General features: G+C 38.8%; 1 protein-coding gene across 2 annotated transcripts; it reads right to left on the bottom strand.

Annotated features, from left to right (window-relative positions):
* Positions 1 to 531: 531 nt before the first annotated feature.
* LOC307029186 (speckle-type POZ protein-like A) lies at positions 532 to 11448 on the bottom strand. Of its 2 annotated transcripts, none has more exons than XM_079664921.1 (12): positions 11248 to 11448; positions 9952 to 10034; positions 7955 to 8072; positions 7510 to 7631; positions 7004 to 7155; positions 6764 to 6891; positions 5108 to 5285; positions 4086 to 4141; positions 3745 to 3867; positions 2698 to 2840; positions 2543 to 2596; positions 532 to 2044 (listed from the first exon to the last, which is right to left on the bottom strand). In XM_079664921.1, exons 3-12 carry the CDS (start codon positions 8030 to 8032, stop codon positions 1900 to 1902), a joined length of 1179 nt encoding a protein of 392 aa, XP_079521047.1. In that variant the 5' UTR covers positions 8033 to 8072; positions 9952 to 10034; positions 11248 to 11448; the 3' UTR covers positions 532 to 1899. The 2 variants fall into 2 exon arrangements, with proteins under 2 accessions (XP_079521047.1, XP_079521048.1); XM_079664922.1 differs by lacking the exon at positions 11248 to 11448 and adding an exon at positions 10973 to 11189.
* Between the last annotated feature and the right edge of the window lie 15502 nt (positions 11449 to 26950).

A 26950-nucleotide genomic window follows, 5' to 3' on the forward strand; every position in this document is an offset into this window, starting at 1 on the left:
CACATTTCCAATTGTGACCACGCCACTGCAGGCATCTCCTCTTTCAAGCATAACAGCTAGTGGAGGAAAGAGAAAGATAAAAGGTGGGAGAGGCATCCTAAAAGCATAGATGGTATCGGGTCTCTTCCTGGATCTGTGCCGAGAGGGGCGGACGGGGATCAGCGCACCGCTGATGAAGACGTCTCTGTTCCGGCAGGGAAAAGCGGCCCCGTGTTCACTTTAATTAGAGTCTGTGCAGAAACATTCACACATAACACAAGAGGAAAAAAGGCCTTTCATGTGCTGTAAAGGCTCAACATTAAAAATGTTACTATGCTAATCCAGGGTGAGCACATTTTCTTTTGATTATCTCAGTGTTGTTTTCTAATCTTGCATTTAAAAAGGGGTGAGAGGGCGTAATAACCTCAGCCTGACATTCGCGCCCATTAATGTTCATTAAAAATGAAACCGTTTGAAAAAGAATCACCGTTCCTTCAACTGACAGGTCTTGTCAATGGATTCAAACAAGAAAAAAAACGCTCTTCTTCAGGCTGCTGGAAAATGGTTTAATGGGTTAATGCAGGCATTCTTGCAGACAACATCTTCGTCTTTTTTGCTTCCAAACAAAAAGAAGTTTCAACATCTCGACATGACTCTGAACGATGAGTAATATCATGTAAAAACGATGCTACTCTTTTAATTTACAAAATCCTCTGAAGTGTCGGTCACACCACACTACATACGAGACGGACTGAATAAACATGACAACCCCTCCCCCCCATTCAAACACAGAATAACATTGCCAGTAGAAGTGATGCTCAGCATCCTACAAATACCGAAGCATGTTAGAGGAAATTGTTTTTGCACATACTCAATCCGTGTCATTCTGCACAGAAATGTCAGATAATTGCAGAAAAATAAATTGTTAAAAACAAAATTGGTACTTGGACACTTTCTTTGACGATAACATGACCATGCATTAGTTTCTCCACGTTTTAGTTAACCACAATATATTGAGAATATATAATATCTGCAAGGTGGCGATACTAAGGACAGAAATTCTCAATTTAATCTATAACAGTTCACAGACGTATGATCTGGAATATGCCGTTCAGATGGGAGACTGAGTAAATACTTCCAATGTTTTAATATATTAGGGCCAAAGTATAGACACTTTCCGTCTCACGTGTACTTTAAGGGTTGACTTCATAATGGCAGATTACATCTTTTCCCCACAAATACGCAATAGAACAGACTTTCTTGTACACTGGTCTTCTGAAGATGGTTCAACTGTCATTTACATAGAAATGGTGCCATCAATATGGGGCATACACATCTTTTAAAAAGTGTAAAGAACTGACCTTGCACTGAAAGTGTTCATGCTTTTTAATGTCTAGTCACAAAACGGGCTAAACATTACAAATATATAATATTTCCCATTTAGTATAACCTTTGTTACGTTCCTATAGAACTCCATATCAAAATGACTATTCATGGGAACTAGTGCAACCTGGAGGAGGCCTGGTCTTTGTGACAAGGCAGGCACAGAGTAAAATAGACAAAGTACTCCGGAACAGCTCCAGAGCAATGGCAGATATATTAAGGCCATTCCTTTTTTAAATTACAGGGGAAAAAAAAGAGTAGCAGACAGCTTGACTTGCTACCCGGGCTGAACAGATTTCAGTTGGGGCAGCAAAGCAAGCAAGCAACACCAATTTTTACCTAATTGTTTTCCTCCCGATCTGCTGATGTGAGTCGTCCAAGTGCCAGCCTCCCCAAATCCCTGGTTAGAAAGCTCCACTCTTCTGTGTTCAAGTGTGTTCAGTTTTGGTGGAAATAAAGAGTGGTACCCTCGCTAGTCCTTCCTTTGTAAACCCATGCTTCACACCTCCAGTAAAGTCCTGGGGCACAGTCGGGCGGTCAGGACTGTTTTAGGCGTTTCCTGGGAAGACCAAAGGGTGGGCACTGTGCTGAAGCCAGGGCGCGGAAGGCCTCGGCTACCAAGTGGGGGTGGGATTGGATCATTGACTTCCAGCCTGCAGTCTCCATTATGTCTGTAGCATGACTGTAAGCAGAGGCGAAATGGAGTTAAGACATGACAATGTGCACATTAAAAATCAATAAGCATAAATGAGATGGTAATGACGAAGCAAATAAGGGGCACTTTATTCGAGTGTCGCGTGGTAAACTTGAAAAGGGCCATTAGCGCTTTCTGTGCATAGGTTGAAATTAATGTGGGAATAGAAACCACACCGTGGAATACAACAAAGACAGAAATAAGTTTAACATCTCAAGGTGCCCTGTGACAACGCACTACATCACCTCAGAGAAAAGCTTTCCTTTGCTGCCTTCTTTTTAGAATTCTCCAAAATATTCAATTTCCAGGGTTTATCCAGCTATGAGTCTATTAATAACTTGGATACAAAGATACGGAGCTTCAAACTGAAAAGGCAAATAGCACTGTCTGCCCGGGCTAAAACAATGAATTCTAATGCATCTGGTTGGAGGGAGAGATAAGAGGGTGTTATTAATCTTGTGTCACATATATCACCTAATTACATACTTGCTATTCCAGTTCTTTCCATCTTTACAGCCCAGCTGTCTCAGGACACTGCACCTATGGCGAGGAGATAAAAAGGTAAGCATTCAGGGCGGGTAAACAGAAATGGCAGCAGGAATTTATCACTGGAGGGTTTTTTTTCTTTTTGCGATACTTGCCTGTTGATAAAATCTATGGCTTGTGCTTTGAGCTGCTCGGCACTGTGCAAGTCTGCGAGGATGAGGGTGTCGGCCACGTTCTCCACTGAAAGGCTGTTGCACAAGGCCTCCTCACACATGACCTTTAAACGCTCCAGAGCGTACTGGGGTCGCGGGGGAGAGGAGGGACACAAAAAGCAGTTGTTACACCCTTGATGCAAATGTGGGTTGAAGTTTTGTCTAAACTATTCTGAAAACAAGCAACAGCTACAACTAGTTGATCAGGATCCAAAACCAGCTGGCTCCTTAATGTGTTTTGCAAGGTTTACAAACAGGAATTACCTAGTTAACCACAAAGGCATATCTGATTTCACTCTAGCAATGATTACGATGTTTTTCGAGTGAGAAGTAGAGCTGTTTCTCTATTCAGTAATAAGCCAATAACAAATTCATGATGAGTACTTTATTCTTAATCTAAGCCTAAACAAGGGGAGTCTGTTATTAAGGGAAAGAATATAGTATTGTCTAGAAAAGGATTTGGGAGCTCATATGATGCTTCAGTCACCGAAGAAATATTTGCAAAACTTGCTTTTATAAAGTAGCATTGATTAGAAATAAAAAATGTTATTCCCATACTGCCAAGATTAAACGGCATTTCAGTACCATGCTCATCGTTTGTACGTAAGATAATGGCTGAGAAATATTTAATTCTTGATCCACACATGCCCTAGCAATCCATTCAGTAACGTAAATCTGTAGTTATTAGACAGTCTCAAAACATTACATTTCAAGCTTTACAAAGCCACAGTAGGATGTGATGAAGATTGATGGTGCTGTGTGAAATTAGAATTTGTACACACTTAACTATCATGTTCTAAAGATGAATCAACAAATCAGAGAAGATTAGCCTTTTAGCTTTATTGAACTTAGTGCTGGCCTGTTCACTAACTGCAGGCTCCAACAATTCATTCAATCAGTAGACTTGGCACACCACACTTTTTCTCAAATGTATTGTTTTTTTTACACTAACATTCTTCAGACTTGTACATTGCACAGGATGACACTTACTTTATCTGCAGCTGCCAGCAAATTGTCTGCCATCTTCTCCAGGTTGGGGGCCTTTCCTGTATAGATGAAACCCATCATTTCCTTAAAGACATCCGGGTCTACGTCACTGATGTCAACACGGTTCTGCAAGGGAACAAAAAAGGTTTCTTTTATGTTGCACATGTTGGAAAAACTCCCAGAAATAAGACTCACTAGCAGAGTTAAGACGCAGCTACATGTTATACATGACAGAGCATTAATGTCTGTAAATGTTGGAAATGTTGCATTTGTGGCACAACATCAAAATATTAGCAAAGTAGCATAAGCCTTGACAAAATGCAGTTGTAACTAATTATTCTTACCTTTTTACTCTCCTCCATTTCATGTTCGAACATAGCATTGAAGACAGGTGACCTCGCTGTGGAAAAAAAATAAAAGAATAATTAAGCACTTCTGAATATAATGACCAATCAACATCTTACTAAGCACACCAAATGTATCCTGATTTGTATTAATAGGCATAAGACACAGTTGTCTTGTGAAAATAAAAAGGTTCAGTTCTGATCTGGAATCAGTTTTGAACTATGAAAGTCTTAAAAAGTTGAGCTAAATCCGTATAGCTGCCACTTTGGCCCAATCCCAAACCACGCCCTACACACTCCCCCTCCGTGACGGAGTGAACTCCGTGGAGTGACACTCACCGCTCATCGAGGCTCCCTCCTGTCAGATGGAGGGAGTAAATACAGCGGCAAGCTTTGGGACAAACTCCCCTCTCTCCGGTAGAGTAATGTAACAACGGTTTCAAATCACCATCTCTTAGACAAAACATTTAAATTAATAACTAAAATAAAACTCCAAACATCTTTAATTGTGTTAATCAATTATCTTAACACGCAGCGTTGAGACCGGTCAGGTAGAGACCGGTCTCCAGTCAGCACTGATGCAGACTCGTTGTTTGAGGGCTTGATAGCCCACTCCCCCTCCACGGTTTGGAACAGCACTTAATGTGGCGGACCCTCCACGCGAACGGAGGGGTAGGGATAGGCTGTAGGGGGCGGTTTGGGATTGGGCCTTTGTCAGCATTTTCCCCCTGTCCACTGCAGCTGCCACCATGTCTAATGACGACACGAGGGAGGAGAGCAGCCTCTCAATCTCCTGGATCCCAGCGTCATCTGGGTCAAGCAGGGCAACGCAGGGGTAGCGGGGATTAGAGCCAACTGCAGAACTAGTCTCTACAAATCAGGCCGGGAATACAGACCCTCTGTAGCCTTTCCAGGTGCTTATAACTCTTCACCAGAGGCCATTAAGAAGAGGAGTAGACGTGTCTTGCTAGGGCCGTTTTGGGGGATTCTCTCGCGTTTGCTGGGTCTGGGGCCGGTCTTACCTGCGAGGATGGATTTGTGGGCTTTGAACTCCTGCCCCCCCACATAGAGGCTGCAGTCCGTGAAGCGTGAACACTCCCACAGGTTCCCCAGGTCATCAGACAGCTGACACTCCGGTACCTTCAGCATGTTCATGTTGGACTGGCCCGAAATGTTAACAGAGTCCTGGACAACGCTTACCTGTACAGGGGAAACAGCACAGAGAGAACAAAGTCTCATCAACAACCTAACAAATCAGGCAGGAACTATATTTGACGGAATAGGATAACAGTCCAATTAGTTTGAAATTAGATCCATTAAAGCATATTTTTCAAGACTCTGCAGTTGGAGGACTTGCAAAAAACAATTGATATTGAAATAATGAACTTTGCTGAAACACCTAATTGATGAGAAAAGGCATTTTGTCGTTAATTTGAATGCAATTTGTTTATTTGTTTAAGTGGCAATTTCCCTGGAATTGTTGAATCGTTGTATCTGCAGTCTGGCACACCGTCTGCTCCTGGTAGTATTTGGCCAAATTCATTTAAATCAAAATCCATTGACACCTCATTTAACTTGTCCTTTGTAAGAAAACTTCACGAGACATTTATTCTTCACGACACCCCGAATTCAATTATTTCCAAAACAAGCATCGCTGTAAATGATTTAAGATGGGGGAAGCATTTCACTTCCTAAAAGCTTAATGTCATCTGAAGCAAATGTCACTGGTGTGTTTGTAGTTAAATGGCACGGCGGCTTACACTCAGGTGTAAAAGTGGTCATAATAAGAATTAAGAGACTCCAGCCTTGATTCACTTAATGTTAAACCAGGGGGATAAATGCTTCAATGCAACAGGGATTAAGAGGCTTCATCAAAGAACGAAGAATGCAACAATTTAGTAATTTCTATGCCAAATAAAAACAAAACAGCAGATCAGAAACATGGCACTGCATACAATGAGGAAAACAGAAGCGTAACAAAAAAGATCATAAAAAAAGGTAACAACAAAATGTACAGATAAAAACATCAAAAGCATAACTACTAGATGGCACATTTTCTTCCCTAAAGCAATAAATGATACAGAGATTGCCGTGACCTTTGGACAGATCAGAGTATGGATGGGAGGCGGAACGTGTGCATACAACATTTGACATCATGTCAGAATAGCGTTGCACAGCAACATCAGCTGCATTTTGGGTTAAATAATGGCATTCATAAGATATAGTCACAACCTCACAGTTGTGTACCTACATCAAAAGTTTCAGCTTACATCCATCTAGTATGTCTGACCAAAATGTAGACTCTTTTTATTTGTGTCCAGACAAAACATTTATGCAAAACCATCATATGAATAATTGAGTTATGGGAACAAAAAAAACATTCTGTGGAGTCACAGTGACCAAAATCAAATTACTTCATTATTCTGAATGTGAAAAATATCCTCCGTTTGTTCCCGAGATAACGTGTTGACAAGAAAAGGTACAGAAGTGAGGTCACAGTGACCTTGACTTTCGGTGCCCAGAATCTAATGCTTGACCCCGCTCCAGGCTGAGCTTTCACTTTCTCAAGAATAGGGGGGTGTTGAGGGACAAACCGACAACGTCATAAGGCATTCCAAAGAGACTGCACTTCTTCATATTAAGAGTACATTCAAAGGAAAGAAGTGTAGATGAATTACCTCACAGAAGAGGGTGAGCTTGTCATCCGGTAAGAGGCCATTGGCTTCATCAAGGAGGAAATCTCTCCTAATAAATTTTTTGAAACCCCAGTCTTTGCCTTGGACAAATCTATATGCTCTTTGGCTTTCTGCAACAAGAAGAAAATAAAGCCATGTCTTGATATTGCATTGAACAAAAAGGAAGTATAAAAGTATGTAAGTATAACTACACGTGCTGATGTTCTGATGGCTTGTACTCACCCATTGCTTTTGTCTCTTCTCTTTTAGCGTTCAACAACGAAAACTTGAACTTTGCTCTGACTTCACTTTTTGGACAACTAACAAGGAGTAAATACAGTGACAGATAATCTTTGCTCTCATCATCGAGTCCCTTGGGATTGACTCGCAGACACCTGGAAAATAAAACATAACACATCAGTCACATCTCAATCTAGGACGACAACAGTCTCAACTGCTTTTAGCACTTTAGTGAGAACGCCAGACTGTGCCGAGCCTTCAGGGGAGATTCTCTCTTGGTTTAAAAACAGTCTAATTATCACTTGTGTGTAGAGTTCCCACAGTGAAAGAAAACATGCAGACATTTATGTTTAGGTAAATACAAGGGTATGAAACTGTTCAGTTAGATAAATGCAACAAGCTAATGATAAATCGTATGTGGTTTTACAAGCCAACAATTGTTTATAAACTATCTGGGATTTTCGCATCGTTGCAAATATTATAGTCAGAGTTTTTCCTTGAGTACTGACCATTTCATCTTGTCATTTGGGCCAGAGGAGAAGGTGGAGCTCTTCAACACCTCCCCCATTTCTTCTCTGCAAAAACTAAAGTTGTTTATGGTCCACATGTACGAAAACTTCACCACTTTGACCTTGAGAGAAGAAACATGCAGAACCAATCAGACCCAAGTTTTGGTTTCTTTCCTTTTTTTAAATATAATCAAAAGTAAAAGAGGAATATAATGGCTTGTCATGCCAATTCAAGCTCTTTCAATAAAAAGAAACAATGTCTGACAATTCACCCAGGATTACAGTAATTTGTCAAAGTTAACATTTCGGCAAAAAAAAAGGGCCTGCCCTGTAAACATAAATAGCATAAACTAAAATCAAATGATTGTGTGATACTATTTAAAAACATAATTTCAACTTTTTTTTTTTATTGAACATGATTTGATGAGTTTAGTTTTGTCCATACCTGTGTGTAACACCAGCTCTCTGCCACAGGTCCACTTGACATCTCCCCAGGAGGGGGAGGGGTGGGAACCCGTGACATCACTGGCTTCGGGGTACCGCTCACTTTCGTCCTTAAAGCACTAATCATGCACAAAGAAGAAGTAAGATTAATTTCCCCCAAAATAACAACATCAATCACACGCAGGGAATAGATTCCCTGATAAAACTGCCGGGTCAAAGTAAGCCAGACAAAACAAAGATGGTCAAATGATTCACATCTTTTGAATTTGCCAAATTCAAAAGCTCAATGTATGCTAAAGTCTTGTACTTCAATGACAAATCACATCACATTTTGGATCAGTTAGTAGCATAAGAAGAATAATGTAAATGCTCTATTGTAAGCTTTAGTATGTGCAGGGATGAGTATTGCAAATGTAACCATGGTATATAGTAAATCAAATATTTGTGATATGTAATAAAAGTGCTCACTTAAATGTAGATTCACTGAAAAAACAATGCCTCTTTCCTTTCACAGCCCCTTACTATGCAGCCAGATAAATGCTCATCCTTACCTCTAGAAGAAACTAATCTCAATAAACCAAAACAACCAATGAAATGACATTCCTGACACAATGCATACAAGGGTGTGACAAGTGGTAGGTCTGCATTACTCCCAAAGAAAAACCTAAGAAACCAACAATTAGCTGCAGCCGACTTGGCCTCAAAAGGTGAACTAATATGCATTGAAGGATATTCTTAAAACAAAAGACAGGCATTAATTTAAACAATGAATGAAAAGTCTTGCTTGCTATAATTATTCCTCCATGTAGTTTTGGCCGTTATTTGATCCCTTCCTAAAACACTTTCAGTCCTTCCTTCTGTCACAGACATCGCAGACGTTTTGGGCCGCAGTGGATGGATAGTAAAAATAAATGGGAATTGTGTACTCTAAAGACCTCCACTTTGGAAGATACACTCGTTGTCTCAGCCAGCTGCTCCTATTGGCTTCAGGTTCATTCTGGAATACATTTCTAGAAAAACGAGGACTGTAGCTTTCACCCTCATAGCATGCAATGAAACTCACTCGAAATCATTTCTGCAGGTAAAATTAGTTTGAATAATCAATTGACTATAGTTTTACTCGAACATCCCTTCCTAGATACATGAATACTAGAGCTTGAAGTGTGATTCAATGAAGCGGTGTGCCAGATTGAGAGACTGAAGAGACTAATCTTAGATTGCAAAGATTTTATTTTTTTAATTTTTAAATGTAGGTATAATCTCTAAGCAATTCAGTTTGAAACAGAAGGAGAAATATAGGTTGCCATCTTTTCAGTTGACCTTGCTAGTGAGCCTGTGGAGATCAAATGCAACATGTTGTTTTAAGCTATATAGGCAGTCATTCTTTTACAGGAAAATGCCACATTAATTTCACTTCAGTGGCAAAACTGTTAAGTCACAAGTATACCAAAGCCAACGCAGGAACTGCTACGTTCAAACAAGCCATGATTGTTATAGCAGAAACATATTTGCAAATATGTTATGTTCCCTCCTAGCTTGAAACTGAAGAGACATCTCCTCTCCTCTTACAAGTGTCAGATCCTTCATCTAAGCACCTAACCTTCCTAACCCCATGTGTTTCACAATATACATGTCGTGTAAAGTAAACTTGCATGTGTCACTGTTGTTCTTCATGTGTAATACACTGGGTTACTTTCCAGCTTTTCCACTATTTACATTAACCTTGTTTTTTATTGTAATCTTGTTTGCGGCTATAAATATGTGTTATCTCATAATGAGTGAGATAATGTGCACTGATGACCATGTGCTTTTAAATCTCATGAAGAATATATAATACTGATAGAAAGTAGGAACATATTTAAAGCTAGTGATGATACAGATATGTGCTAGCAATGACAAGTTTAACAACTTTTTGTAAAAGAATAAAAAAGCAACTAAACATCTTTAGCTATAATATGTCAACAGAATCAAGCAGAGAGGAAATTAAAGCTTCATCACCTCTTGAATAGTTGAAATGTACAAAGATGCAATGTTTCTAAGTTATCACAGGATCCCCCATGGCCCCATCTTCATGTTCCACTCTAGGAGGAAAAAAATAGAAATAGACACAATAAATCTTAAAGTAATCAAAGTGAGCCTCAAACGTTATTGAAACCTCTAACAATAACGTCACAGTTCTCACATAAACCAGAACAGACACATACTTGGATGCAAATGATCCCACTGACAATAAAGTGACACCACTGGAAAAATAGATCTTTCAAACGAGTGAAAAATGCCACGTTATTAAAATTGAGGGCAACAGTTAACGTTGAGATAGCAGATTGATAGCCCACAGAGCTAGGCCTTAAGCATGTTAAATGTTAACTGGTTTTGTACACTTTATCGAATAGCCTAGCATACAACTGATTGTGCGGCCTATTAGCCCGATGGTTAAATTAGCTAACTCAAAATTCACCTGCAACTTTGTTTGGCTAACACATTAGCATGAGTCGTGCAACATCGCCCAACACAACATAAATGATGCCATCAGAAGGCAACAAGCTAGTTTGCATAACGTTAGTTTGGAGTTAGATAATCACATCTTTAATTGGTGCACAGCATACTTTAGCCTATATACTTTAGCACAGCATACTTTAGCGGATGTGTCTACCATTAATACAGAACATCGAAACCACTAGAAAGCAACAGCTCAATAATAGCGTAACATCAGCTAAAGTGTCAACATTAATCTCCAAAACATCATCAATATCTCTTTACGGTTTTACTTCATCGCACTTGCCGTCCTTTACAATTGCAGCTAGTTTAACTAAGAATGATATTTTAAGAGAAAAATCATTACATCACGTGAATGTGTCAACTGTGTGTGAAAGACGTATTTAGCTAACATTAATGTTATAGCAAGATTAATGTTAACTTCACTTTAGCTCAGACCGCAATTGCAGCTAACACTGATCAGCTACCTTAGCACAAATCACATTAACAATCAATCTGTTCACATATAAGACGGCTGACTTACATTAGTTACGTTACGCATTGTTGCAACACAAACAAGCTGAGGATACCTCACGTTATATTGGTAATGTGCTGTTTAGACCCCGCATTACCCGGTGTAAAACAAAGGGCCTTCAGTGATCCTTGTGACAGGATGCTAACTACCGAGCTAACGTAAACCCTCACGTTTTGGTAGAATCTGCTGGTGGGAAAACAACAGCGGCTAACTAGCAGCTAGCCGAAGCTAATATCTGCACTGGCTGTTCACAAAAAGTTTAAAAAGACATAGTGACTGCGTACCTTTCAATTTCATACTTCCATATATATCGAATAACGCATATAGCTTTGTGTCACAGTCGCTCCTTTCACCCTCCGTTACTTTAAACTCTTTTTCACTCAGTCTCTTCACAAGGTTTCTTTGTCTAATTTGTATCTGTGCTAGCTTACATCTGTCTAGCTGGCCGGTAGCTTTACAGGCTAGAAAAATATATCGGTTGCGCATGCGCGAAGTTGGATCACATCCTGCTTTTTCTCATTTTATTCGCTTTTTCAGACATAAACACGTGTTATTATTATTTAATAGTTAACAATATGCAATTATTACATAATAAAAAGGATAATAATACAAAATATAATAATAAGTATAATAATAATAATAATAATTAGAATAACAAGAATGATAATACAAATAATAATAATAATAATAATATGAATAATAATATGAATAATAATATGAATAATAATAATAATACATTTAATAATAAGAATCATGAATATGATTAATATGTTCCTTAATTAAAGTTATATTCACATAATATAACTGTATCATTCTTAATATGAAAGGAAATTACATTCAAAGTTTACATTCATTGCAGAGCTCCACTATACACTCTGAAAATGGCTTCTATATGTAATTTTTATCATGTACTTTTTATTTGTTTTTGGTCCCTGTTCATGAATATACAATTATTTTTTATGTTATTTAAAGGTGCTTACATGAAGCAGTTTGTATGTTCCACATGGACCTTAAATACTCACTGGGACAAAAATATAGACTTAGTGTTTTTATTTGGCGATTTGGTACAGTTTACCCCATAACAACATCAAAACTACAAATTCAAGGACATTCTGTTATTCTTAGGCTAAATGTTGGTATTGAAGTCGAACAGAAAACATTGTCCTTTGGGCGTATAGGTCAGACCTTGTCTAAGTGGGATTTCATGTCTCTCTTTTGTCAACACTCCTTTGAAAATAATAATGAGGTTGAGTTTACAACAAATGTTAGTCTCATATTGTGGATATTATGTAGTGTCTTTCTGGCAATCCCCTCACTTCCTTAAGGGGATATTTTAAGAATGAGGGTATATTTTGGGGTTAAGGATTTGGATAATAGGTTACTGCTCTTTCGAACGGGGTTACAATTATTAATGTAGTCAGTTATGTCACATGAGGGTCCATATAGGGAGAAATGCAAACAATGTATGTAAGTGCAGGGGGAGTGCTCATCATCTGCTTATTACAATAGCCCATCTTCATGGCAAGAGACACTTACAAAAAAAGAAGCCTTGATATAATGTAGCTTATACGAATGATGAAACCCCCTAACTGCAGCCTGCCTTCACACTGTCTCTTCTGTCTGCTTCTGATGTTTCTCGTCTAGCAAACACAAAGCAGCTTGGAGTAAGCTATTCTCTGAAACAATAGTCTATAATGGCTCCCTGTAGGCCTGTGATAACTAATTCCCTTTCAGATGGATGGACACTGTGCTGCAGAATGAGCGATAAATGGCTCCTCTGCACCAATCAGTCCACATTCATGTACAAGTATGGTACACTGTGTGAATTTGTGCGTTATTTAGTGACAATAAACACCAGGAACACCTATGAAAGCCAGTTTGGGTACGGTCAAATAAACTGTAAATACAGCAACAAAATGTCACATTTTGATACCGAAGCCCACATCAAATATCTTTCATATCACAGTGACGATTCTCTGACTCATCTTGAAGCAGAAGGAATTTATGATAAGATCACAGTAGAAGATATACAGCAATGCTTATCAAGAATTTCAATCAGTTTAATTTAAGGGCAGGGAAACATGCTGTACTGAAGTACCGACGGACAACATCTTCCCACAATTCAAGAAAATGAAGACTCAGGAATAATCATTTAATTGCATTTATCTGCTATTCTTTTAAAAGCGCTGACATTGAATCAGTAGGCGCGGAGCACAGCGTGAGCACCTTAACACTGAGCTCTTTTTTTTTAAAGTTTCATATCAGTTTGATTGTCAGATTTCTATTCTCGGCGCATGTTTGGCTCCAGGATGAATAGCACTGAATACCTGTTTTGTGTCTTTGTCCTATATTTGATTTGTTCATCAAGTATGAAAAGCCCTCTGCATGAATGTCTCCTTAAACAATGGCTGTGACATTCCCCTACCTCCAACCTACAATAGAGTTCTAATTAGGAGGATCTCAAAATACTACTGATATTATTCATTACAAGTTCTCTATGCCCTCAGTGATGGAGACTCATACAGACAGAACGTATGAGCAGGAAGAAAAAAGGCTGCGGTGACAAGACGAACCCCGGTGACCTTATCAGAACACGGCCGGACAGATGTCGAGAGGAAAATTTAGTCTGACATTAGTCACACTTTTCTGCAGTGTCTTGGAAATAAAGTCATAAAACTGAACAAAGAGACAGCAGAAAGGACCAAAGATTCCAATTTCATCTAATTTGATTAAATCTAGGCAATAAGATATATGGTAATACCCAAATGTTGAGATGATGGATATGGAAAATTAGCCATTAGTTCCCAAAGAAAGTTCTTAAAATATATCGAAATTACTATCAAAAGATAAAGTCATTTTTTCTTCTGAGGAAGTGAAGTATTTTGGGATAATGTGCTGATATTGAAGTTTTTGTTGTAGGATATCTTTTTTAAATACAGTCTATGATCTTTTCCTCATATTTATTTATATGTTTCAGAACACATTTTGCAAAACTCAATACAAATAAACTGCATTCTGATCTATTTAGTTTCTTGTCATAACACAAAATGTATTCATCTGTTTTGCCTGTGATTGATCCATGGATAACTTTAAGTGGAAACCTTATGTTTCGATGTGTTGTATCAGTGTAAAAAACAAATAAGCAGCACACTTTATTGTTTCATTCACAGCATGCACTGCAAGAATCCTTTTGAGCATATGATTTCCATTTGAATATGGCCGTGAAAAACAATTAATCTTATCCCAACTACATAAAATGCCAATAATTCCGTGGGTTGTCATTAACACTGTCTACTGCCTCACCTTGAATCCCCTTGCCAAACTAATCACACTGGTGTAAAGAGGATGCATGGAATATTTCATGAAAAATATGCAAATCGGAATTAAGTAGTCCCTTCTTACTAAGAAGATCATTTTTTTTCTGTCTCTGTGACATCCAATGTGTCCTTTACGTATTTTCTGTGGGTATGAGAAGATTTTACAGTTGACGAAATATAAATAAAGATGCTGTAAGGTTCATTGTGGTACCAGTTCTATCACAAGCTTAATTCCATAACAAGCAATGCTGTGAAATTGTGCACTAAATTGCCACCAGTGTTAGATGCTGTTCACTGTCAATATTCTTTCTCCTTCTACACACACTTGTAAAGCAAAAATAACACTGCCTCAGGGAAACCCAGTCTCTATTATCATTTGTATTTGCCTTAGTCTTTTTAACCCTGAAATTGGCAAATTAATGAATTGCTATTTTCTAATGTATCTAGCTAAGAATGGCCAAAATTCAAGATTTTTCTTCAAAATACCCCTTTTCTTAATGCTCTATCTCCTGTGATACATTGCAAAGGTATACATTTATATGTTATTAAACCCATATTTGATCTATTTTACACCCATGTTACACTGATATAACACCATTAAAACACCCAAATTACACACTTATAACAACAAAATTACAACCATATTAGACAAAAAAGAAACAATATTACACCAATATGACACCTATATTACACACATTTTTCCTCCACACCTATATGCTACGCCTTGAAAAAGCCTGTAAAATTGATACCATAGGATACCGAAACAATTTAAGGATTAATACACAACAAAGTAAACAGCAGGGGTAAACAGACCTTATATGTCTGCATGTATATGGGCTGCCAGGCAAGAGCAGCAAGCCATATAATCCATAGGCAGATTTAAGAATAACTTCACACATACAGTAATAAGCTTGATCCAGTGTAATCCCTTATTTTCCCTACTATCATGCGTATAGCTTTTTTACTCAAACTCTGTTAAACGAGTAGATATAATGTGACACTGATAGTAAGGCAATGAGGGTTCACCTATTTAAAGATAATCCCTTTGCAAAATGTAACGTTTCTTAATAAATGCAGGTTTCCAGTGGCAGGCGGAAAGTAAACATTCAGTAGACATAAGAAATGAATTTATTCTTGTGGCGTGTGTAAAGGTAAAGGTCTGCGTTTGAATTTTATTCAGATCATTGAAAATCTGAATTCCACAATACCGCTCTCAGTGCCCATATGTGAAATGTGCAGCTCCATTAAACCTGTGCGTTCGACCGGGACTCCCAAGATGTAATCACTGAGTAAGCTTTGAAATCCTCTTTTTCCCTCTTATGACCCTATAAAAAGAGAGATTTTGCCCCTTTTAAGGAGTTCTGCTAAAACTGCTTTTCAGTGGACAGAAGTAGGACTTCCTATGCTGCTATGTATAATATTTGTATTAGTAAAATGCCTAACAAATTATCTTTAAGCATATAAAACTACATTATAAAGTTACTATCCATATGCATGTCCAATTATAACCTGCATGTGATTTGAGAGTTGTTTTTAAATGTGACAATTCAAAAGGTGATTTGTGACATCTCGAGGGTTATAACACCAGAGTTGGCAGAGGGAACTTGCGAGGGGAGTGCAGGAGGAGTAATGAGATTAAACCAGACTTCTTTTTCCATTTTCATTCTGCTCAATTAAGTGCTTTCCATGTTTTCCTTCCCAACAATCTTTGAGTCTTTTCAGGATTTTGACAGCCCTGATTATGTGGCATCGAGCAGATGCTCTGTTGCAAAGATGTCCAATGACAATTATTGCTATTCTTCATAGCTCATTTCCCATGGAGCAGGGAGAGAAATTGCACACTTGCTCTATGTTATTAATAGTACCGCTTGGTATGGAAATGAGACACTCATTTAACAAAAAGGGCTTTTTATTCTAGTTTGATTATCAAATGAAGTATTACATTTTTGCACTATTAATTACTTAAAGTAATTATTAGTTTTAAGATGAACACATTTCAACCACATTCTTCCATATGTCAGTTGATTAAACAGAACTAATCTAGTGTGATAATGTTTCCATTATTCTTTGTTCATTTAACAAGATAATCTTGTTGTACAAGTTTCAAGCTTGTTTGTTTGTTTGTGTGTCAATGTAGCTTCAACATAACATTACACCTGTTATCGGTCTTTGAATTAGCTATGCCCCCGAGTAGCCCGAAAACCTGGGGGGAAAGGTGTGACTATTAAAGCAACTTTTGGGATGAGCAGTAACATTTGTTTACTTTCTATTATTTTCGTTGCAAAAGATTATTGAATGTAATATGCATGCTGAATGCATATTGGCAATGTTTAAGTTTGAAATCAACATGTGGTCAACTCAATCAAGACTTTACATTGTATAACAAAACATTAAAACAAAATTGTGAAAGAGACATTCTGTCAATATACACTGATTCCACATTGATAATGGATTGTGTAATATGGATGTGCAGTTCATACAGTGTAAGCACAATGGCACATGATTGGTTTTGTTGACTGTGTATTCCAGCACACAGTTTCTGAATCAAACAATAACAATAACATTGATGATAACAACTTGATTAGAGTTTTATTTACAACTGAACACGAACAGTGTAGTAATTTTAAATGACTGAAATGTACAAATAACAAAAAACTAGTAAAGTTGTGTTGCAAATCATTTGCTGATATTGAGTTAACAGACTATTCTGCTGACAGTTAGCATTGCAGCGCTCTTTATCTGTTGTTTTTTTTGTTTTAAAGGCTTTTACCCTCAGTCTTGTCTACAGGGTTAAGTAAGGTAAAAGATGGCCAATGAAGAACATTTTACTCAATAGCATCACTGGCTTAAAAAGCATTGATTGAATCAACTGTAACATTTTAAAGTGAATGTTTTTTTAATTTTGTAATATTGCAGCCACAGTTACCAAGGCAAATGAAGATATTAAATTATGCACCGCTGTAAATTCAGCGTCTCATATTTGTAAACAACGTGCCGTCTGCCATGACAGAATTGAGGATGATTGGCTGCGCCAGTTGAGTTAGAAATAAAACATCATGACTTGATGACGAGCGTCTCTTCTCTCAAGCAGGGAGCTGATGATAACCTGTCATTCTTCTGGTCTGCTACACTCAGACACTAACTGGCTGCCAGGACCAGCTTCTTCATGACAAGCTCATGTCTTCTCTACCCTTTCATCTCCTCACTACACAAAAGGGAGTTTAGAAGTCTTTTTATCTGTGCCTGGGGGTACAGTTCCTTGTCTGCCAAGAGAGGAATTCAACCAATTAAGCCTGTGGTACTATGCTTATGAACCATGAATCACAGGAAGCTTTTTAAATGTTTTTCAATATTTCGTTGATAATTCGCTGCATAATTGGCTCTTTTGACTCGTGAAAAACCTCAATAGTCAAATGTTACACAACCTGTTGTTCAAATGAATGTGAATCTTATGTTATGCATATTTCATGGTTATAGTCTGTATTATTATGTCTAATAGGAAAGCTCTCTTATAATAATATTTATTGTTTTTTGTTTACTCCCTGTTACAATTACATTTAAACACCAGCAATTGAAAAATAGGCTAAATGTGCAGTGTGGATGAATAGTACATACTGTATGCCATAACATACAAATATTGCTGATAGTGCCATCATGGTGGCCCTGAAGTCTAGAAGGTACATACGTGTTTTGAGATCTACATTTTAATAAAGCAGCAGATGTGCAAAAACTAAAGAAAATCAAGCAAGTTTTGCAATTGAGATTATTTCCGGTTATTACCCGTCCCCTTGTGTGTTATGAAGGTTTTTTATGCATGTAAACGGTCTGCAAAGTCACAAACCCTAAAAGTACACCCTGTAGCGAGTAAAACTCTAACACAGAAAAGACCTGTCTATGCTGCCCCAAAACGCCTCGTTGGAGATTTCTCTTTTTCCATTGTTTTCTTCCTGGGTACAGTGATGTGCCCATACCCAAATGGACCCATTGGTCCAAATGGACCAATCCGTGGAGCCGCTACGTTGCGTCCGCAGAGCCGTTAGGTTAAGTCTGTGGATTGGTCCAAATGGACCAATTCGCGCATTTCCTCACACACACATACACACTCAATCTTTTTCTCAGCTGCAGCTCCGCCAATTTCTCTTCCCTGAGATGGCGGGGCGCGGGGAGGCTGTGAGTCGGTGTGTGTGCACACACACAAACTCCCAGCCAGGCTGCGGGTGTGTGTGTGTGTGTGTTCGGGCTGGTTTCGGGCTGGGTTTCGCTGTGTCTCGCTGTCTCACAGATGGCATCTGGGCTCATACGGAGGGGGTGCAGGATGCTGTATGAGGAACCAATGTGATTTTGGAAAATTACACAATATAAATCTATTTTAGTATACCTCAACAATGGAATTATGACCAGTAGAAATGGCCATGACATGGGACCTTTAAGTAACATTTTTAATCTTCAAATATTTCTATTTTGGATGGTACTTGAACTGATTCTTCCTCCAGCCCACTCTTTCTCTCTTGTATTCACTCCTTGTATTGCATTTGCAAAGCACATAGCCTTGCACAGAAGAGATACCCAGCATGGATGCATTACTGAGAGACTGTCGGTGAGCAATTGCTGATCTTGGGGAGTGATAAAGAGAGCCGGGCTGTCTGGAAGCTGAAAAAAGAGACTGGAGAGAGCCATGGAGCATATAGACCAGGAAGGTCACCAGCTGCCAAAGAAGGGCCAGACCATCTCCAGAATGCCCTCCGCCTCTCCTCTATTCACTGACACTGACAACGTTGGAAACTTGCAGCGGAAGAGCATATCAGGATGTTTAGGACAAAGAAAAGTAGAGAATCTACTGAAACAAAAGAACGATTCAAAACCACGACACAGTGATCTTGGCCTTGAACACATGGACGCTGGAAGTGGATTGATTAGAAGATATGCAAACGCGATAATCCGCTGGACATCCTCCCTATCGCTATACCTTTGCATATGGTCATTTTAAGGACACGCTTATCTCTCCCAGCAGAATTTACCATGCAAATAGATTTGTTTCCTAACAACCCTTGACTAAAACTTCCCTATTTGCATTTGTTTGGGATACAAGTCAGCTCCCAAGCTTTTTGGTATTCTAGTATTTACAACTTTTTGTCAGTGGCAATCAGTGTGTTTTAGAAATCAGTATTTTCAAAATGATATTGAATTCAGTCCTCCGTCTTCTCATCTCTTTTTGATTCGACAAAAAATTGGATCTGGTTTTGGACCTCTTTTCCTATTCTTGCTACCAGATATTCAGCCGTGTTTAGTCACTTATTTATCTGCAGGCTTCCCCCAATCACATTTCTAGGCAGGTGCATGGCTGCCCTCCACAAATTACGTCCTGGATAATTTCATATTGATTAATGCAGATGCTTTCCTCTTGGCTCTCATACCCTACCTGCAGTCTATTTGGTATAAATTACCGGAGCCATTTTGCTGCACAAAGCCAGCCCTCTCCAATAAGGTGCTGGCTCATGTGTCGACTGGGGCCCCCAAACTACCCCTCAGCCTGCAGGAACCACTAAAGCTTTTAATTGCCTTCTGTGCAAATGGTCCTTATGCACTTGATAAAGTATCTGGAAAGTCAGGCACCGTTTGGTCGAGGCGTAGGGGAGTCTGTGCACTCGCAGTATGCGTGAACGAGATAGAAAGTGTGTGAGAGACAGGGAGAGAGAGAGCGATACGAGTAAATAGATAGTGAGACTTAGTGGTGGCCAGTCCGTGAATCCTATCTATGATATTACAACCATTAGGAGTATGGTGTTAAAGCTACCCTTTATGAGAGCAGTCACCACTCAGCAAAATACTTGAATAGCCCAGCTAGTGGCCCATAGGATTATTTCCTTCTGTGTACATTCGCTACAGTAGAGTGGCTGATAACCCTGGGTAAAGCGATAAACAATCAAAGTGCGCCTTTAGTGGAAATGATTGCATTCTGTACCCTGCCCCAGAGATGGGGGCCATTATTAACGTGGGTCCTGTCCTGACAATGCTATTTTCTGGAAGGTAATTGCAGATTCAGATCTCTAAGAGGGCCTGACTGAGAGTAAATGCCACCTCTTTAATTACGGTCTCCTCCACGTCTCCTCTATTGAGCCGCGGAGATGTCTATCGCTCCACGGGATCCTGGGGAAAATGACTCTAATGGGAAATGACCAGTGTCTGGGAAGCCAGCTCAGATTAGAAGCGACGTCTCTAATTGATGGCTAAAGAAATCCCTGGTCGGATGACTGTGAAAAGTCACTTTGGAGCAAATGTAATTGGAGTGATCGGAGTTCTAACAAGAATCTGTGGATAATCTCTCCTGATTTAAGCTTGTGCGAACGCAGACAACAAGCTCAATGAGACGCAGCACAGCATGAACTATTGTAGAAATTCACAAAAGTCAGAATATGACACCCCTTGCTTCAGATCATACTGGATAAAGTCAAGGGGACACTAGATTTGACAACGTCAGGACCCATCTAGTGGGTTTATTCCTGTTGATTATTTGAAAGAGGATAGTAGAGTATAATTTCAATGAACCTGGCCTGTATTTATATGTGCAGTAACACCTTGTGCATCGACTGTGTCACTAGACCTTTAAGACTGTCCGCAGCCTGCTTTTTGTGGATGTTCACTAGCTCTTGAATCCATCACAGCTTCCTGTCAGTGGTAACAAATTTGCTGCTCTTTCCGACTGTCCGGTCATTAGTTGACATTCAGGTGCAGGGCAACGGGATCTCTGAGGTTCTCCAACTGCTGCGAAATGTTGGAATGACAAAATAATAACAACATCTGTCTTGTGTTCAGCGGTATTGACATAACATTACAGGTACCAAATTGTTTGTGTTGTGAAGTGTGTCTCGGAGATACCTCAAGCTTATGACTCCTAAAGCTCCAGACTGTGTCAGGGCTTCCAAGAGTTGATGGCTGATGGTTGACTGGCAGACAGATATGTATTGGTGTAACTAGATTTGACAGTGGAAACAAAAGCGCCTTTGTTTTTATTTTTGTATGCGGGCGAGTGTGTGTAGGCATAGCTTTAGGTGCTGGCTGACTTAATAATGGCATTGACATAATTGTATGTAAATTAAACCTGCATAAGAGTCTCCCCTCCCAAGTAAATAAACATATTACAAATTGTTAAAAGAAATGGAATTCTGCTGTTATAATATCATCTTACCTAATACCAAGTGATTTACAACGTGTAAGTCGAGACCCCCGAAGGGTTGTCAAATAAATCTTAAGTGTAACAAGACATTGGCAGTTTGTTCAACTGAAAAATGCGAAAGTGAATAGAGAGTAAGAAACTGTTGGTTTATCTGCTCTAATTTAAGCTACAAATGCTGCTATTTTACTAAAGTTGTATCTAACCTAGCATTGTGTCAAAGGCCAAGGTTGGTGGGTTGTTATACATTATTTTAAGGGGTTACACACATTGTTAAAGAAGCCCTGTCAACAACGAGCACATCGCCTGTGTAGTATTTCCCGTCTGAAGGAAGCTGGATGTTTTACTGGAGTAAAAGCTAACACAGATTTTGGAAAGCGTAAACATCCGCATAACAAGCCAAAGTTTAATGAAATGGCATTAAAACACACTTTTTGGTAGTCGTTAAAGCCTTCTCTCTTGTAGATACGATTACGATTTTAATCAGTCTGATCTTATGTATATTTTTCCTCGTCATACTCTAATACCAGGACGAGCTATGTTGTTTTAACCAACAGATTAAGATAGCATTAGCTTAATAAGCTAGTTAACTAAAGCTGATGAAATCTGGCAGTGATAGTTGTTTTTTTAGCAGATTAAATTTATCCTCAATATACACCTGTTGAAGAAAACTTGACAGGTGTATCATTTGAGGGGAGGTAGCCATTCTTTGAGTGCTGGAATCTAGAATTTTAAAAGAGGATTGGTACACATGGGTGTGCTGTCTGCAGTTGACTGTCATCACCAGGATTGCTGAAATACAAGGTGATACATTTTGAAAGTCGTTCCTCTCTGCCATTTGTAGGTGTGAATTTACGAAATTGTCGATTGCATCTTTTATAAGATGGAGACTGCCCCAGAGTGCAAAGGCTTAATTCACGGGAAAATGTGAGCTCCTTCTCATATATGTATTTTGAAATTATTCTCATTTCTACCTGTTCTCAAAGGTCAACATTCAAGTCTTATTCAATGAGTATTTACTGACCTTGTCACCTACTTTGTATTGGGTGTGGGCAAATGAATTAGGATTCAAGGGCCTCTGTAATGGAAAAGTGTTTTAATTTCCCCCTGACATTAAGGTGTTGTGCCTCATAGGCATTTGGTGGCACATTACTCGGCGCCTGCTCTGTGGCTGTGCCACTGCCCCTCATGTTCCACTTAAACACTTCAATCACAGCAAAAGATCAAAGGAGCTGTTAAACTAATCAAGTGGAGACACAAGAGATGAAACTCCCCCTGTATTCAGTGTTTTTCCTATTAGCACTCTCCTTCCCCCTCTCTGCCTCTCGCTCCCTTCCTATAACCCTATTAACGAACACTGTAAATTCAAGTAGGAGGTTTGCTTGCTCAATTGTCTGCAACATATATAGAACAAACAATGATCCTAAACAAATGGGCGTGTATTCGCTATGAGCTGCACTATTGAACAAGGAGCGAGAATCATCTTGGGAGTGTTCTACCCCTGCAGTGCTTAACGACAGGGAAAAACAATTTCACCATCATCCTCTGCAGTACAGTGCTGTGTAGTACCTGTATAACATGGAATGTACTTATAGCTATTATTGGTGAAAGCTCCATTAAAACAGGATGTGTTTAGTTCTGCAACAACCGGTAGTTACATCCCCTGTTGCATCAGATCAAAAGAACGCCTGTACTCTCCAGAATTATTAAATTCTAATGACACAAATAAAGCCATCGGCAATAACGGGCAGAATGAAATGAATAAATCTGACAGTAATATATTCATGGAATTCTGATCTGTATCTACTCGCAGACAGCAAGCTTATAAGAAGTAGCGTTGTGAAAGATTTCCTATGTAACCTATACTGTAAAAAGACAAGCCCCAAACTGAGTTTGAAGCTGTGTGGTTTCATAATAAAACACTTTGAGGTTGAAGGACAGTGTATAGCGGCCCTTAAGAGTCCATACTCCAGCTTAATAACACCCCGGGACAGACCCTCTGCCACTTTTCACTAGCTCTCAAAAGGCTGCCATATTGGATAATAACTTGTTATCAAGCAGCTGAAAGAAAGGTAGGTTTTGGAAGGAAAGGTCAGGGGGTGAGCTCCCTTTTATTTTCTCCCTGAAGAAAACAATCTCAGAGGTATAACACATTATTTTGCTGTTCATTTAAAAAATGTCTAATGGAGGTTATAAGAGACTTTCTGAAAAAACAAAGACATATACAACCATTTGCAGCAATACATGTATTATAAAAGTAGATTCAGGTTCAGTTATTCCCACGTTGTTATGCTGCAGTTAATAAAGCAGGATACACACTTTGTGTATCACCATTGCTGCAGGCCATTGCTTTCGTAGACAGGGGCACATTTTTTATTATTTTGTATTTAACCTTTATTTAACCAGATAAAAAAGCATTGAGATAAAATCTCATTTTCAATGCTGACCTGGCCAAGAAGGCAGCAACTTTACACATAACACAAACATATAAAATACAGAGAAAATAAATAAGAAAACAAAAGACGAAAAAGCTGTCACTACATTGTGCACATTAGGACATTAAGAAAGGTACACTACTTATTACTGCAAGAGCAGCTGGTGGTAAGGACTTCAGACAACTTCAATTTAAAACATGCTATTGAGACAAGTGCCCTCAGTTTTAGGCTTGATTGAAGGTCATTCCAAGACCAAGGACCATAATAAACTCCTTTTTCCAGCCTCAGTCCGCACAGCAGGAACCTGGAACCTTATCCAGGCACTGGATCTGAGGTTGTAAAAGTCACAAACTGGAGCAAATCTGGCACATATGTAATAATAATAATAATAATAATACATTTATTTTGGGGGGAGCCTTTCATAACACCCAAGGACACCTTACAGGGCATAGGGGCAATATAGGGAACAATTAAAACAGTGGATTTAGTGAAGTATCAGCCGGGGTAAGACAAAACAATCAACAGGAAATTGACTACAAAAGGACACAAAAGGACACAGGGTACAGTTTATAAAGAAAATGCCAGTTTGAAGAGGTGGGTTTTGAGTTGGGATTTGAATGTTGTTATTGAATCAGACTGTCGGATGTGTCGTGGCGGGGAGTTCCAGAGTCTGGGATTCGAGCAGTTGAAAGCTCGAGCACCCATGGTTTTGAGGCGAGAGCTTGGGACGGTGAGAAGTCCTACGGACGAAGAGCGGAGGGTGCGGGAGGGGGTTTACTCCTGAAGGAGGCCGGTGATGTGGACGGGGGCAAGGTTATGGAGAGCTTTATATGTGAGTAGAAGGTTTTTGTATGTACAGTGGAAGCTTACCTAAAATGGCTTTACATTAATAAAAAACAATGATGTCAACAACATGATGACATCTTTGAACATTGTACTCTTTTTGAGAACTTCATCAAGCCCAGATTTATCATTTGTTTTCAAGTGTGACCTATACTGATATCTTGTTCCAATTTTAGAATTCATTTTTGGTTTAATGCAGAAATGTAATGTAGTGGAAAAGGGGTTAATTTGACAGGTCTTTACATTTCGTTCAGTAATTAAGTGGCTTCATTTAGGGGACTAAATAAAGCATACAATCATTGAAAACATGCTATCGCAGAAATAAACATCTGCAGCAGAACTGAAATGAAGCAATTAATGGTGAAAGACAGAAACTCATTAGTTTAATGGGGAAATTACGAAATAGAGTAGTGCCTAGGGTGTTTTTGATGCCATTGTCCGTTTGTTTGTTTGTTTTTTCTGATGATAAATGTGGCTACATTAATAATATGACAAATGTCCTCTTTGTATTTCTGCAATTCCTTAACTCTGTAATCATAATTACAACTTTTGTTCTATATTTGAATAGTGTCTGGTGGAGATTAACTAAAAAAAATTTAAACAGTTACCTCAAAATTGCATTTTTTTCAGCTTCCAGAAAAGTGATTTCAGGACAGTGTCTTCCAACCTAAGATAGGCAAGACTGAGAACAACAATTATAAGCAAAAAAAGTGGATTGCAGACGGAGAACTTTCGATCAGATTACAGAGGAGGGAAAGTAGCTACTGACAAGGCACATAAACTCTTTGGAGCTCTGCTTGCAGTCTCCTTCTACCAGTCCTTTCACAGGGAAGTTAATGATGCTGGCAAGAAGATGAATCACCTCAGACAGCACACAGAGCAGCTCTGACAAGTGAGCACCGGCGAGTCTGACACCTGCAAGTACCAGAAGAAAGACTAATAGTCATGTCAGCTGCTACCTGTAGGAGTTGAGCTATGTCTGTCTGTGCTGAAAGAAACTGTCCCTCTGATTTTAGGTGAACAGCAGCCTGAGGGATACGGCTACCTGGACTTTAACAACACATAAAGCCGTGATGGCCAATGAGAGGAAATGTTGGGTGACTTTTTTTAATGTGTTTTAAGACTTTGAAGAGTTTAAGGGAATGCGTTGTTACATGGGGCATGATTGGTTAAAATGTGTGTGCTGTAGTTTATTACAATTATTGAATCTAGAGCTTGCTTTCTTTTAATACCAATATGTCATGTTCAGTATTATGGAAATGACATAACATAATGCAAAATAAAGGTACAATGTTATGTGATTATGCAGGTTTAGCAAAGAAGGCATCTTGGAATTCAATGTTTCAGTTTATGTAAGCGTCATACAGATTAAGTGGAGTGTTAAAAGAACGTAATACAACATATAAAATGTTGTCAAATAGTGTAAAATATTGTGTATGTTGATAAAGGGTGTAATTTAGTTGACAAACAGGTACGCAACTACCACAGCATATACAGTACTTTACAGTTACTTCAATATTCAAAATTCTATTGGATTTATATCTGGATGCTGAATGTAAATCCAAATTAGAATTTTACTTTATCTCTGTTGTTTACTTAATATGACTCAACTCCTTTATCTGGTTTATAGATGCTACAGGTTGCACAATGATCTGCTAGTGTGTGTTTGTCTGTCATTTGGCATAGCAGGTAGTGTCCAGTGGGTTTATCGGAGTGTGTTTGTCAAATGAAGCCGATGGGAAGTCAATGAGAGATTTTGAGTGAGAATGTTGTAAAACCAAAACAAAATGCTTAACTGGCTAAAATAGAACTGCAGTTTAGAATTCTACTTAATTCTGTTTCCACTAATTCCTTTTGCTTTACAGAGTAATTTCATTAAGTGATTGTGTATTATAAATGCAGATTGTTCCAGGTTCAATTTATCAACAGATCTATTAATTAAAAACACTTCATTGTGTGAAGTCAAAGTGTCATTTGCAACCATCCAAGGCTAAAAGTAACATTTGACAACTCAGGCAGCAGCTGAGGAAACAGAGTTAAAAAGTGATACATCCTTTGAGTAAGTTGTTATTGTTGCACTCTCAATTAAACATTTGTGGTAAGGACCTATTCCTGTTGGTGGGACATTTTCAGGGATAAACCCTATTAGTGTACTGCTGCTTATGTTCCTTATTCTGTTTCTGTATAATGTTATCCAGCAAATACTAAAGACATGCAATGA

Source organism: Notothenia rossii (assembly GCF_949606895.1).
Source record: "Notothenia rossii genome assembly, chromosome: 2".
NCBI classification, from domain to species: domain Eukaryota; kingdom Metazoa; phylum Chordata; class Actinopteri; order Perciformes; family Nototheniidae; genus Notothenia; species Notothenia rossii.

What these genes read in the sequence shown, in the direction of transcription:
- LOC307029186 (XM_079664921.1), bottom strand. Translation starts at nt 8,032, where the DNA reads ATGTCACGGGTTCCCACCCCTCCCCCTCCTGGGGAGATGTCAAGTGGA. An exon ending in AGCTCACCCTCTTCTGTGAG is followed by an intron (nt 5,286 to 6,763) that starts GTAATTCATCTA and finishes TCCCCTGTACAG; the next exon opens with GTAAGCGTTGTCCAGGACTC. An exon ending in CCACAAATCCATCCTCGCAG is followed by an intron (nt 4,142 to 5,107) that starts GTAAGACCGGCC and finishes TTTTTTCCACAG; the next exon opens with CGAGGTCACCTGTCTTCAAT.